Source organism: Tripterygium wilfordii, chromosome 9 (genome assembly GCF_013401445.1).
Source record: "Tripterygium wilfordii isolate XIE 37 chromosome 9, ASM1340144v1, whole genome shotgun sequence".
In the NCBI taxonomy this organism is placed as follows: domain Eukaryota; kingdom Viridiplantae; phylum Streptophyta; class Magnoliopsida; order Celastrales; family Celastraceae; genus Tripterygium; species Tripterygium wilfordii.
The window spans coordinates 2,646,739-2,661,320 of record NC_052240.1 but is presented as its reverse complement, the minus strand read 5'-3'; the positions used below and the strand labels follow the sequence as shown (position 1 = coordinate 2,661,320).

General features: G+C 38.3%; 2 protein-coding genes across 2 annotated transcripts; one reads left to right on the top strand and one right to left on the bottom strand.

Moving 5' to 3' along the window:
• The first annotated feature begins 701 nt into the window (after window positions 1–701).
• On the top strand, window positions 702–8,134 carry LOC120005844. Its single transcript, XM_038855698.1, has 9 exons — window positions 702–865; window positions 1,143–4,316; window positions 4,409–4,486; window positions 4,676–4,828; window positions 5,153–5,316; window positions 5,422–5,569; window positions 5,708–5,830; window positions 6,704–6,791; window positions 7,707–8,134. Exons 2-9 carry the CDS (start codon window positions 1,308–1,310, stop codon window positions 7,895–7,897), a joined length of 3,954 nt encoding a protein of 1,317 aa, XP_038711626.1. The 5' UTR covers window positions 702–865; window positions 1,143–1,307; the 3' UTR covers window positions 7,898–8,134.
• On the bottom strand, window positions 8,012–14,507 carry LOC120005845 (potassium transporter 10-like). The gene is made up of 10 exons (XM_038855699.1): window positions 14,394–14,507; window positions 14,164–14,207; window positions 13,144–13,401; window positions 12,450–12,675; window positions 11,734–11,979; window positions 10,747–10,797; window positions 10,401–10,655; window positions 10,094–10,261; window positions 9,464–9,718; window positions 8,012–9,307 (listed from the first exon to the last, which is right to left on the bottom strand). The coding sequence occupies exons 3-10, from the start codon at window positions 13,273–13,275 to the stop codon at window positions 8,313–8,315; spliced, it is 2,328 nt and encodes a 775-aa protein (XP_038711627.1). The 5' UTR covers window positions 13,276–13,401; window positions 14,164–14,207; window positions 14,394–14,507; the 3' UTR covers window positions 8,012–8,312.
• Between the last annotated feature and the right edge of the window lie 75 nt (window positions 14,508–14,582).

The window sequence follows — 14,582 nt, the reverse complement described above, 5'->3', positions numbered from 1 at the left end:
AATTATTTTTCTTTTTAGCCGTCAAACATCTAGGTGTTCGGGTTCTACTGTAGAACCCAATGTAGCTCCATTATGGGACTCAAAAAATTTTAATTTAACAAATCTAACAATTTTTTTTTTGTTTTGAAAGAAAAATCATATTCAACATGATAAAATGTATATAATGTTTTTAGTTTATATCCAATGGTACATAATTGTCATGCACTTTTTATGTTAAATTTAATTTTTGTTTCGAACAAAAAAAATATCATTGCATCCACAAAAAGGGATAAATACAAATCACATAATTGAGCTACAGCGAGCTCTGCGGTAGTTTTGCTACATGGCCTGGGCACTCCAAATTTCTATGTTTGATGCCTGTTGCTCATTAAACTTGATGTGGATTGAATATTGCATCACTAATTCAATGCGAGCTCCCAGGATGGCCCAGGTGAAGGCCCATACAACTTCCTTCCATGGGCCACGGCCCATGTTTGCAACCCAAATCTATGCATGAGTGTCGCACGCGCAACCCGAACAATACTTCTTGCTAGGGGGCCCACACCAAGCCACCTACTAGAGAAAAAACCCCTCTAATTGGTCCGTGTAGACACTCGCTATCATTGCAGGTATGGGTTATTAACACACCGACTACAAAAAATTACTAGTAAAGAAATCATCATTGGCATTGCATTAAATATCGCATTACACAGAGAAAATAAAGACTTCTTTTTTGTGGTATGGAGAGAGAAAATAAAGACTTCAGAGACTGTGAGAGAGAGAGAGATTTTTTTTTATTGCAAAAGAATGATTCTGTACTGAGAGAGCTCAAGTCTTAAGAGCACGAAATCAGCTGACTTTGCAAGCGGGGCTCCGCGGTTTTAAGGTATGTTGTATTTTGATTTCGATCGACTCTCTGATCGCGCAATTTTTCTTCAATTTTGGATGATTAGGTTGTGATGTTGACGATTTTTATGTTGGTTTTGTTTTAGTGTTAATTGATTTAATATTTATGGGTTTCGATTAAGGAATTGGGATTTGTTTACTTTTGTGTATTTGATGATAGAAATTTAATCTAAAGACTAGCTTGAGTTGGAAAAGAGCACTTTTTTAATGGATAACCCGGTGAAATCATTGGTGTTGACGCTTATTAACCTTTTCAGACTAAATCATGGATAACCCAGTGAAATCATGGGGAGAAGATTCTTTCGTTCACGAGTTTATGGGCTTTAAGATCGTGTTTTAGCTGATGCGGTGTTGGTGTAATTCTTACCGCACCTTGTTCTGGTGTGTCTGTCCCTGTGAAGTTGAACTAAACGGTGAGGAATATGCGTAAAGGTCCTATTGATCAACAGAAAAGCTATGAACAAGTTCATTATGCTAATGTGGACACTGGAAATGGGGTAGTAGGGCCTGGAAATCAGAGGTTTTTTCATGATCCATCTGGGAATATCAATACTAACATCCGGCCTCCAGATTATCCAATGTCGGTAAGAGCTAGACCTGTGTTGAATTACTCAATTCAGACGGGGGAGGAGTTTGCTCTTGAATTCATGCGGGAAAGGGTGAATCCCAGGCAGCATGTCTTTCCAAATGCTTATGATGACCCAAGCACCGCACCTGGCTACATGGATCTAAAGAACATGGTGGGATTTTCTCATACAGGTTCTGAAAGTGGATCCGATATATCCAAGCTTAATCCAGCAGAAAAAGATCGTATCCAGGAGTTTGAAAAGAAGGGCGCTTCAGCCCCCGATAATAACAGTTATCATGATTCCATGCGATCAGTTCCTCGAAGCTCATCAAGGAATGACAGTAATCCAGGACTTCATTGTTATGCTTCTTCTTCCGCTTCTGATAGTTCATCAGCAAAGGTGAAGTTTCTCTGCAGTTTTGGTGGTAAAATTTTGCCCCGTCCTAGTGACGGAAAGCTTAGATATGTTGGAGGAGAAACACGTATTATCCGGCTAAGCAAGGATATTTCTTGGCAAGATCTTATGCAGAAAACATCAGCAATTTACAGTCAAACTTATACAATAAAGTATCAGCTTCCTGGTGAGGATCTTGATGCATTGGTTTCTGTGTCATGTGATGAGGATCTGCAGAACATGATGGAGGAGTGTAATGTACTGAATGGAGGATCGCATAAGCCCAGGATGTTCCTATTTTCTAGTAGTGAATTAGAAGACGCTCAGTTTGGTATGGGAAGTGTTGACGGGGATTCTGAGATTCAATATGTAGTTGCTGTTAATGGAATGGACTTAGGTTCAAGGAAAAACTCAATTGCAGCCAGTGTTTCAGGAAACAATTTGGATGAGTTACTCAATCTAAATGTTGATAGGGAGATTGGCCAAGTTGCTAATGAATTAGCTGGTGCTGGCATCACATCAGCAGCTGTTGATGTGCCTTCTGCAACAATCCAATCCTCTCAACTGGTGATGGCAAGTTCAACAGGTTTATATGAGTCTAATTCACACCATTACCTGGGACAGAAGATGCAGCATGAGGAAGCTGGCGAGCATCCATTTTATGCTTTTCACCCTGCCGAGAGATCACCTCAGATAGATGGGAATGCTATGACTACTTCACCTGCCATTTCACAGCATTATGGTTATGGTTCTCACCCTACGAACTATGCAGTTCCTGGAGAAAATATATCGTCAATGCCTCTGTATGAGCATCTGACTCAACAAGGACATATGATTAGAGGACCAAAGTATGCTGGTATTCATTTGCAGCAATCGAACATATCTACAAAAGAGCCAAAATTGAGGAGAGATGGTTCAGCCCAGAAAATAAATGAAGCTGAGACAAGTCAATCCTTGGAAAAGGAAATTCCTCTAAAGGACTTAAAAATGAAAAGAGATGGCTCTCAGCCAGAGATTAATGAAACTGTTTCAGTTCGGACATCAGGTGAGAACATTACTTATTCAAATCCAAGTGATGCTTCTGTTCCAAACAATATTTCTAGGGAAGACACATCAGTCTCCAATTTGGGCCCAGACGTGGAATCACCTTTTTTAAGTAACAAAAGCAATAAAAGCCAGCAGGAACTTGCACAAAATTCAGTGCTCTATGAAGCTGTAAATGAAGGGAAGAAAAGTAATGATGTTGACCCTTTTTACTCATCTAGTGGTGCAAGTGCTCCCATTTATGGAGGCCCTGATACTGATCCAGTTGACAGCTACGTTGAACCATCTGTGGTTCCTCAAAGGGTTTTTCATTCTGAGCGAATTCCTCGTGAGCAGGCAGAGATGAATCGATTGTCAAAATCAGATGATTCCTTTGGTTCTCAGTTTTTGATAACTCAAGCACGTTCAGATTACTCTCAACCAGACACGGAGTCAGTTGATCAGTTTCGTGATGGGAATGTGGCTTCTTATTCTGAGCAGTCTATCGCCTCTGCAAAACCGGCGAATGCAAATGTTCAGACTGTTGAAGATGGTTTGGCACAATTCAAAAGGTATAAAGAGTTTGCTGATAATATGAGTGAAACAAATTCCAGTGTTTCTGATGTGCTTGAGGCAAACTTACAGAAACCTGAATCAAGATACGTAGTTCTTAATTCTGGAGATGATCCTGAAATGGCCATAAGCAGAAACACCAACAACGGCCGCTCTATCTATGATAAGGAAGCAGCTGGGTTGAATCATCCTACACAAGGTCAAGGAACCCTAAATAAACGCGTAGATGATGCCGTGTTAAAAAAATCGGAATTTGAATCGAGTGAGATAGGTTCCAGCAAGCATACTGAAAACAATGCTAAGGAGCATGCACAGCCTTTGGTGCTGGCCGAGAATCCAATTAGAGCTGTTCCTCAAGGGGAGTCTGCTGTTAATTTTGGCACTCCAGAACAGGGAGACATACTTATTGATATTAATGACCGATTTCCTAGTGATTTTCTGTCTGATATATTCTCAAAAGCAAAACTGTCCGAAAACCTTTCTGGCATCAATCCGTTGCATGTTGATGGTACTGGCCTAAGCTTGTACATGGAAAATCATGAACCTAAGCATTGGTCATACTTTCGAAAGTTGGCTCAAGATGAATTTGTTAGAAAAGATGTTTCTCTTATGGACCAGGACCATCTGGGTTTCTCATCTCCAGTTACAAATATAGAAGGGCTTGCCATTGACTACAGCTATCCCCCTGTAACGTCTGATGGAGGTGCCTTTGGTCATGTTGAATCGCATGTCAATTTTGGTGAGACCATTCAGCCAGAATCATCCGGTATTGGTGGACTGAACACGATTGATTACAGTCAATCTCAACCCAAGGGCAGCGAAAGTGTACAATTGGATGGTGTGAACCCTAGAATACCAGAATCAGCATATGAGGTATTTATGTCTGCCGTTTTAGCGTGTTGTGATTCATTTGATTTTAAATATATTGTTACTTATGTTTCCTAATTTCTTCATACCACTGTTAGGATGGGACGTATCATCAGAATACTACTGCACCTATTATTGATCTTCCTCTCGGAGAGTTTGACATTAGTACATTGCAGGTATGGTTTGTACAATTTTCTATTCTATAGCTGTGCTGTGTGAAATAACTTGCAATGAGAACAAGTGTCATACCTCAAACTTTAGTGCCTATTCGATTTCTATCAGCATTCTTATGTCACATATATTTCTTTTTTAGAAATATTGTGGTACAAACAGCTTTTTAGTAATTCCTTTGAGTGATATTTCAGATTATAAAGAATGAAGATCTGGAAGAGTTGCGGGAGTTGGGTTCTGGCACATTTGGAACTGTTTATCATGGAAAATGGAGGGGTAGTGATGTTGCCATAAAGCGAATAAAAAAGAGCTGCTTTACTGGTCGCTCATCTGAGCAGGAGCGATTGGTGAGCTTACTTCCTTTGAAATGAGATTCTTTGTAATTAAGCACACCAAGTGTTTGGATTCATAGTAGGCTGCAGTTGCAATGAACATGATTTGGTTATTTGATATCACATTTCTAGTCTAAATCAAATTTAAAAATGGGTTGGCAGGATTCTCAAATAGCCTCATCTGCCTGATTAGCCTCTTGCATGTGAATGTCCAAGTTGTCCTGTATTGTCATTGAGTTTACCTTTATTTTTGCATAAATAACTGCTTATTAATCATACAGAACATCAATTTTGTTGCATCTCTCTCATTTCTCGAGTAATCTTCATTGACATTTTCAGACAGTTGAGTTCTGGCGTGAAGCTGAAATTCTTTCTAAGCTCCATCATCCCAATGTGGTGGCTTTCTATGGAGTGGTGCAAGATGGTCCTGGAGGAACTCTAGCTACGGTAGCAGAGTTCATGGTAAATGGCTCTCTTAGACACGTCCTACTTAGCAAGGAGAGGTAAATTTTTTTATTGATGGACATCTGGAAGATCTTACCTCTGCATTGTTTAAAGTACCTGTTCAGTTATTTTATTTTCTTCTATATTGCTTTATGAATATCTAGACAGCTTGATCGCCGTAAGCGACTTATCATTGCCATGGATGCGGCTTTCGGGATGGAATATTTGCATTCGAAGAACATAGTGCATTTTGATTTGAAATGTGACAACTTGCTCGTCAACTTGAAAGATCCTTCGCGTCCTATTTGCAAGGTAGTTGTGGTGGTATTGTTGCTTTACGCTTATGATGGAGTTACAAAACGGTCCAATGTTTTTATTCTTATTTAATGGGTATGCGATAAAATTTTGCATCAGTCCAGCGATTAAGAAGCATCGCTATTCTCTGTTCAGGTGGCCGATTTTGGTTTGTCAAAAATTAAAAGAAACACTTTGGTTACTGGTGGTGTAAGGGGAACTCTTCCATGGATGGCCCCGGAGCTATTGAACGGCAGCAGCAGTAAGGTTTCTGAAAAGGTGAGATAGTGCTAACACATGAGGGTGAAAAGAAACAAAAGCACTGGTAGTTACTTGTTTTTCCATTTACTTTTTTGGGTCTAATAAGTGAGTTTTTCTTTTATGTTATGCACTCTGTAGCATATTCTCCTTGGTTTTCCAATTGGTGATGTCTAGGCTCGAAGACTTATACATGAAAGAACTTGGTCTGTCTGTCAATATCCAATTCATCAATTAAAATATAAGAAAAATTAGCCATATGTTCAGGGTACTTAGCTCATATTTTATGGTCTTTGATGTTTGTGTTTGATTTGGCATTTTACAAGTTTGTGCGACTAGGGAATGCATTTAAACTTCTCGGCAGAGGAGGATTCTGGAGAGAGTTGAACTCGTAGAAGTCCAGATTCATTCATTTAACATTTCATATCCCTACAACAACATTTAGTCTAGGCAACCAAATTCACAAGGAAAATAAAAGGCTAATTAAAGCCAAACTAATAAATGAAACTTAAATTGACCACCCATCCAGTTAAATCAACTCACAATATGATTTCTAGTAATCTTGATCTTTCTAGATACCTATTCTGAAAAACTATGCAAGTTAAATCATTTTAAATCGATGATTTGAAATTTGATTTTCTGAAATGAAGTTGCCTCCCAGACACTGTTTCTCTTGTCAATCAATGGGACTGCCTGACAAGTCTTATGGTGCAGCCATTGGTGGCTACTGTGTCCATAGGGTTCTATACTTCCATGCCAATATGTTGTCTTATGAGTCATGACGGTCTTGTTTGTCCACCTATGGAAGTTGTGGTTCAGTAGGTTTGCATTGAATGGATAGGAATGATATTCTCTTTGAGAGAACTTATCTGTGTGATTTCTTGCTTATTGCAGGTGGATGTGTTCTCTTTTGGCATTGTTCTGTGGGAGATTCTCACTGGCGAGGAGCCTTATGCCAATATGCATTACGGAGCAATTATAGGTCTGAATACATACTCTCTCTCTCTCTCTCTCTCTCTCTCTCTCTCTCTCTCTCTCTCTCTCACACACACACACACACACACACACACACACACACACACGCCCATGGTCATCCCTCCTTATATGTCATCAAAAGTTGCTCTTTATTCAGTCATTAGGGCTCCCATCTGACATATTGTTGATTACAAGTGCTGCAGCTTGTCGCAGTTGTACGAAGGTGCCCGCTTTTATATGAACAAATTAAGGAGTCCCTTGTCTGTTGGTTTTTCATTTCTATGGTTCTGCTGCAATGGATTTTACCAATTTTGGACTGATGGTTGAACAACGGGTGTCTGAAACAAATTGAAGGCATTAATTTGTTTGAACAGCCAAATAAAAATGCAAAAGGTCCAAAGAAAGATTTATGAAACCCCATACTGATATTTTGATCCAACTGATACCAATGTTCTGTTTCAAGATCTTGTTCTTAATGAAAATTTTGTCTGTCCTTCTCATGCTCTATTCTCATTTATGGAAGATGAGTAACATTCTCATTTATGGAATATGAGTAACAAATCTCCATCGTGAAACAAACAAAAATTTTTCTTTAAATTTGAAAGTCGTATTTCTTAAATTTTTGTAGTGATTCCATCATTGCTTGGATATGAATATTTTTGTTAAATGCCCTCCCTAAATCATTTAGAGCTTTGTCCACTACCTAGTCTGGCTCGCATTTAGAAGTTATCCAATTCCCTGGAATGTTATTGGGAAATGAACAGAGAAAAAGCTTGTCTTTATGAGGCTCTTCTGTCACTAAATTGCTGTAGAATCACACATTCTGTCTTCAATTATGTTCCTTTTGTTTTCTTAATGACGAGTCTAACAGAATTATCTGAATTGTATTTTCTGGCTTTCTGATATTTTCTCCTGCATACAGGAGGCATAGTCAATAATACTTTAAGGCCACCCGTACCAATTTTCTGTGATCCTGAATGGAAATTGCTAATGGAACAGTGTTGGGCTCCTGATCCCATACCCCGTCCGTCATTTACAGAGATAGCAAGACGCTTACGCATCATGTCTGCTGCATGCCAAACTAAGCCGCAAGGCCAGCAGCCACCCAAGTAAGGGGTATATGCTTATTTCCTTATTATGCCTCTCCAGCCTTAGAACAAACTATAATGATCAGTCATTTCTGCATACGTAATTAAGGTTCTGTGTATTGTACGGGTTGGGAGGGAAGGGCTCTCAGGGAGAGAGATTATTGTGTTCTGTGCAGCTCTTGACAAATAAAAGTGGTCTCTATGTAAAGTTTATTATTTGTGCAACTCTATTTATACTAAATATAAGGTTTGATATCGAATATGAGAGGTTGTCCCTTAAAAAAATTGCATAAACTCTGTTGTTTACATGGATGACAGTAATATTTTTGCAAACACAGCCACACTAGCATGAAAATGTTCACTTTGGGCTCAAGTCCTGCACGACTTTGAAACTTATTCGGAAGATATGTATGATCATGTCTGCAATATCAAAAAGTTTATCATACACGAATTATCTGTCCAACATTCAAGAGACTCTCAGGAGGAATACTGAAGATTGCAGTATTATGTCTGCATATCTTCCTCAGAAAAGCATATAAATAATCAATAGCTAGCTTCTTGTAAAATCTGGAATCCCTCCTTGCCATGACCACTGTATTTCCCAGCATGTGCACCACTCCAGCATCTCTGCAATTCTTCAAAAATTCTAACTCATCAATATCAGCAGGAACATGGTTTGCAAGTGGAGGGTCCACTGAGGATATAATTGTGTCCATGTTAGATGAAAGTTCATTATTCATAAACTCCAAAGGTTCACCAGCAGATTGCTCAGTCTGCTGGTCGCTTAAACTGTAATCATCCGAGTCCGAAGACCCATCCATCATGTTCTCAAGTCTGACAAACGTGAAGAGACTGTCCATGAGGTCTCTCTCGAAATCTACATCCTTCAAATGGAGATCCTTATAGCCATATCTGGCAACACAACGGAACATAAAAAAATCCGGCGGTCCAATTCGCCTTATCAGAAATCTCTCCCCTTCTGGAACTGTATAGACAGGAAGGTTCTTAACACATACAAAAACAACAACTGAATGTATGGCAGGGAGGTTGGTGATGAAATGGGAGAAAATATGAGGTACCCCATTTGCCAGTTCAGTGTACACAAGTCCAATTCCGGGGACTCGAACCAGTCCTAAACTCGAACCAAGTCCAAGAATCCATGCTAGGGAGACCTTACTGTGCAACTCATATTCATATCGCTTTACAGTCCCATAATGCCAAATGGACATGACGATAAAAAAGGCTACTGCAATCACAAGAGGAACCCATCCACCTTGATTTACCTTGAATATTACAGAGGAAAAGTAAGTGCCTTCCACTATCAGAGATAAGCTAGTGAATAACAAAACAATAACCCAATGCCATCGCCATACTAGAAGCATGATCAGAACCATAAGGAATGTCGTTAGAAGCATGACTAGTATGACTGCTGTACCTGTTATGATGAAACATGATATAATTAGTGTAAATACATAAACTAGAAATACAAAAAGAAGAGCATGTTGTATGTTTTAGTGGGAGATGACTGTATGCTTTATTTAAGAGAATAACCAGTAAAGCTTTCACAGATATCGAGAAGGGATAAGCTTACCCGAAGCATTTCCAATTTCGATTTGATTTTTGAATCCAGCCGTCACAGCAAGGCAAAGTATCATAAGAATCCAATTAATATCAGGAATATAAATCTGGTTTAGGAACTTCTTTGATGTATGTACTACTTTAACTCTGGGGAAACAGCCAAGAGCAAGGGCCTGCTTGACTAGCGAAAAAGTTGCAGTTATGGTGGCCTGACTTGCAACAATAGCAGCTGCAACCGCAACAATGAGGGCTGGCCAATGTATGCTCTCTGCAGAAAGTAACTTGTTAGGATCTGCAAGATTATTGCTTTCAACTTCTTCACGATTTCATGTCCCAATGACATTCCTAAAGCAACCAGAGATTAAAAACACTAAAAGAGCTGGAAACATGAACCTTTTTATTTTGTTAAATCAGAGGTTAAGCTAGGAGTTGAATAGGAACCTTGGCCTAATACAATGTTAAATAGCTATAGACCCCAAGGATCATTTTCCTTTTCCCCTTTTCCAAAGGAATTGAACCCAAGAACGTCTAAAGAAAGGGCAACGAATTTACATCAAGCAGCTATAAAAAAAAGAAGAAATATCAGCTCTTGGTCCAGCACCTCAGAAAAGGTAAGAGATACAAAGAGAATATAACAACAAACCTGGAATTGAACTATAAAATACATCAGATACATGATCTGAGTGTTTCATAAGATATGCTGCCTGTCCAGTGTAGGAGCAAATAAGGCAGGGAAACACAACTAATATGAAAGCAATCTGTATGGCTGCCACTGGGAAGTGTGATAAATCAGCAAAAAGCGCCTCCGTTCCTGTAATTTTCCATAACTAGTCATCAGAACCTTGATTGTGAATTAGCTATGTAATTCTGGCAGACCTTAAATGAGTGAGAAAATAAATTACGATTGTAATAGAACCAACTAAACAAAATCCATTGAAGAAAACAATTACCTGTAATACTAAGCATACTTCCTCCAAGAGAGCTCCAGCCATTTCCCCTACTGAAGAACCGGTACACATATACAGGAGAAAAGGCTTTCAGAACACTGCTATCATACTTGCAAATGTTGAATACACCTATACTTCCAATTAAAAAAAACCAAAGGAGTACTACTGGGGCAAAGAGCCAGCTAAAAGCATCTGTCCCATAGTGCTGTATGCAAAACAAACCAAATAAGAGTGCAACAGCTACCAGCATCACGACATCTGTACACAGAGACATCAAGGTTTTAGTCAAAAGAGGAGTTAAGTGAATACAGAAAAGGAGCAATTGCTAGCCCTAGAAACAAGGTCATACCACTAGACATCTTGGGATATTCTACCTTCATTCCGCCAAGAGCTGATAAAACTGCCAAAGAGGTAGTATAATTATGCAATTATTGATGAAACTAAGCAATTCACTACGGTAAAATGAACAGATCATAACATAAACATGGAGAACAATGATGAACTGTTATAAAAAGTATCTTTTTCCGTAACAATTATAAGCACAATTACAGTTTCAATACATAGCTATTGCCAGTATATGTAGTACAGAAAATCCTATGCTCAGCATGACAACAGAATTGGGAAAAAAGCAGCAACTTGTACAACAGATGGAGACAGTTATAACGTTAATTCTTTAGCTACTTTTCATCACTTTCTGTCCGTATCTTAACTATGAGTAATATAAAATCTAGTGTCTGATTAGAGTGCAGGAATCAATGATCTACACTTACAGGATCCAAAATAATTCAGGAGAGAAATATTGGATCCAGGTCAAGACAAGGCCTCCTAAGGATAAAACTTAAAGAGGTATGATGGGATCATTACTTCATTATTCCTATTATATTAGTGCCATTTGACTGCCTAACAAGCAGGTAGGGTACGTAACCACACCATAACTCAATCCCCATATTGAGGTTAGCATACCCTAAATCTTAAGAATCAAATAATTAAACTTTATAAAAAAAACTTAGTCCAAAGAAAAGTTCCACACACACAGATGCAGTGCGTTCAAATGCATTTCTGATCATTTGCATGCCTTTTCTCAGAATAGCTATATTCTTGGTGATCATTGACAGATTAAAGTCTGCTTAAGTCCAGAATTGTAAGCACTTAAGCACGAACAAGATAGTTCACTGACGTGTAGTAATAGCTCAAAGTTAGGTGGCATAGTCCGTGACCTCCTAGTCATTCGATGCTAGATAATATAAACTCAGCAACAGAAATTCCATGTGCTTTTCCTTCAAATTCAATGAATAATCACTTAAAAATTTAAAATATGATATATATATAGATAAACCTGATATTGCTGGGGTCAGAATTCCATCCCCAATCACCATACAAGATCCAGCAAGGACAAGAACAAGAAGTGCATTCCTCTTAAATGCATGTCCCTCAAGCCATTTCTTGGTTTTGGCAGCAAATGATTGCTCATGAAATTTAGCACAACTGTAAGTTGTCAGCTGTTCATCAGTGTGGTCCTGGTTAGGAATAGTCCTAATGTCTGCATGTCGACATAGTAGTGAATAAAGAGCAAATGTTCCACCTGCATCACAATGATCATTGTGTTTAGAAGAACTTACTGGTGCCCCCCAACAACAGAGAAGCAATCCACTGCATGTCGACAGAACAATGGAATATTTTTTTATTTAGTTATGCATAGGCATGGTAAATGGTTAAGAACTTAAGATCTTAAACTCCTCCCCCTTCCCCTTTTTCCTTAACTAATCAATATCCAAACAACTTGGGAGGCAGTTAGAAAATAGTACCACCTATTTTCCAAGAGGAAATATATCAACTCCAGTAAATTGGAAAAGAATATATCATTATTCCTTCAATTCATGACACAAAACAATACAAAAAACGAACATATAATATGTTCGTAACTATACACATTAATTTATTATTCATATTTTAGCATGAAATAGAAATATGATAAGTGAATGTATCCTTTACAGACAAGGGGTTTGCATAAAATAAACTTGCAACACAGCGTATCAGTTGAGAATGTTTTACCTTGACCATTGTCAGTCGCTGTGCAGACAATGAGCACATACTTCAAGAGTGTGATAAGTGTAAGGGAATATATAATTAACGATAGGGCTCCAATCACATCCTCTGCTTCTTCAATTCCATCAGGGAATGTATTGTAGAAAACATACAAGGGAGATGTGCCTAAATCTCCAAAGACCACTCCGAGGCTTTGGAATGCAAGTCGCAGAAGCTGAAAAGCTGAAACTTTCTGAACAACATTGAATCAGAAAAGAGAATGAATTGTGGAAAATCAAACTAAAGAATCCTTATAATTTCTTTACTTTGCTTGAGCAAGGCTACCCATGCACATCTTGATTCGTCAAATAACTTCTCATATAGAGTGCAGCAAAGTTACAACCCATGACATGTACACAGCAACAATTTACCATCACAAAAATTAGAATCCGACAGAATTTTAACATTCTAATGTTCATATCTGTTGTATCCATACATTTACAGAAGGTAAAAAAATAAATTGGGTTATGTATCCTCTGGAATTCATCAAGCCTTAGCAAATGAGCTCTTCCAATAAATTTATGAAACAGTTTGTCCCACTCAGGTACTATGCCATGGAGGCCTAAACAAGAAGAGATAAATGCTTCCTACTTCCACAAGAGCAAACCGATTTAGTTGGTTCAATGGAATTAATGGATTCATGAGGGAAAATGATTTCTACCTTTTCCACATGCATATTCTTGAGCTTCTCAGCCTCTGCATCCAGGGGTGGATCAAATTTCTGATCTAAAGCCCACATTCTACCACTACCAGCAACCTCAGTGTCTTCATTACTGTTCATTCTCGCAGTCATTTGCAACCAAAAACAAATAATTCAGCCTGCTTTACCTTTCGGTATCTTGATATCTTCTTCACTATTTTCCAATAATCTTCCAAAATTTCCACCCTATATGAGAACCCTGAACCTCATTGTGATTACCTATATAAAGTTATAAACACAATCGACAGCATAAGAATAAGAATTGGAGTCAAACAAATGTAAACCCAATTTCTGATTTCTTGTTCGATGCAGAAAGTCTTCATAAATAATAATAGGTAAAAGTAAAGCAATGTCGTACATAAACCAGATCTTCTTAAAATGGTAAATGATACCCAAAGTGTTATGACATTAAGGCTAACCGAAAACCAATAACTCAATCTCCATCCATCCCACCCCCCACGAGTCAACCCCATGTTTGTTGATTGAAGAGTTTCCAATGATCTATTTTCAGAAATGACACTGAAGGAAGTCCGAGTCCTCAGAGTGAACCAGAAAATTTATTGTGCCAATATGTAGTATTATTTCTTGCTTCTAATGGAAATTGGAATTCGCAGCACTAAGAAAGAAACCTCTCAAATCTATTCCAGTAAAGAACTACAATTACAGAAATTTAAATTTAGCTCAGATTGGGCATGAAAGGATAACAACAGTAAATCCAATCAACTAATAGCAGAATCAATCAAACTAGATATATAAAATTATAAATACTATAACGCCAAACAGAATTGAAGATCATCTTGCACCAGGCTAATAAGGAGATTAAACTAGAAAGGAAATAAACGTCAGAAAGATTGATTCAAATATACCCTAATCAACCTAATTTGCAAACGATACACGGCCGATGCCCTGTTCAATCGACGCCATTCTGAACCAAATGAAGCTCACGAAAAACAAACAAAACCCCAAAAAAATTGAACATACCTTGCCAATGTGGATGCACACCAATCTTGAATACCTCTAGTATCCTGCACTCACGTCAAAGACCATTTCAAACAAATCGCAACGATCCCAATCACGGACAAATAAGCCGAAAATACAGTGCAATACCCAGAAGGCAGAAACTATAATCGACGAAGAACAACTCCAAAAAAATAGATTTTTGAAAAAAAAATTCAGAAATCTTGTACGCAAACTTAATAAAAATCACGTACCGATGAATGAGACAGAAAACTCAAGTCTTGACTGGCGGGGTAACGAGAGACGCGAACATGCATATAAACGAGAGTTCAGCAGAGGAAACGTTGTATGGCTACGATAACCATCGGTTTATTAAAAAAAACATTGGGTTTTCAGTTTAGTTGATCTCAGCCGTTAAATTTTATTTTAGTATTCGTTTTCTT

Excerpts from the sequence above, each read along its gene's own strand:
- LOC120005844 (XM_038855698.1), top strand. The coding sequence starts at position 1,308 with ATGCGTAAAGGTCCTATTGATCAACAGAAAAGCTATGAACAAGTTCAT. Across the intron at positions 4,317-4,408 it reads TACCAGAATCAGCATATGAG|GATGGGACGTATCATCAGAA; the intron begins GTATTTATGTCT and ends TACCACTGTTAG. Across the intron at positions 5,831-6,703 it reads GCAGTAAGGTTTCTGAAAAG|GTGGATGTGTTCTCTTTTGG; the intron begins GTGAGATAGTGC and ends TGCTTATTGCAG.
- LOC120005845 (XM_038855699.1), bottom strand. The coding sequence starts at position 13,275 with ATGACTGCGAGAATGAACAGTAATGAAGACACTGAGGTTGCTGGTAGT. Across the intron at positions 11,980-12,449 it reads AGCGACTGACAATGGTCAAG|GTGGAACATTTGCTCTTTAT; the intron begins GTAAAACATTCT and ends ATTGTGATGCAG. Across the intron at positions 10,262-10,400 it reads AAGTATGCTTAGTATTACAG|GAACGGAGGCGCTTTTTGCT; the intron begins GTAATTGTTTTC and ends GGAAAATTACAG.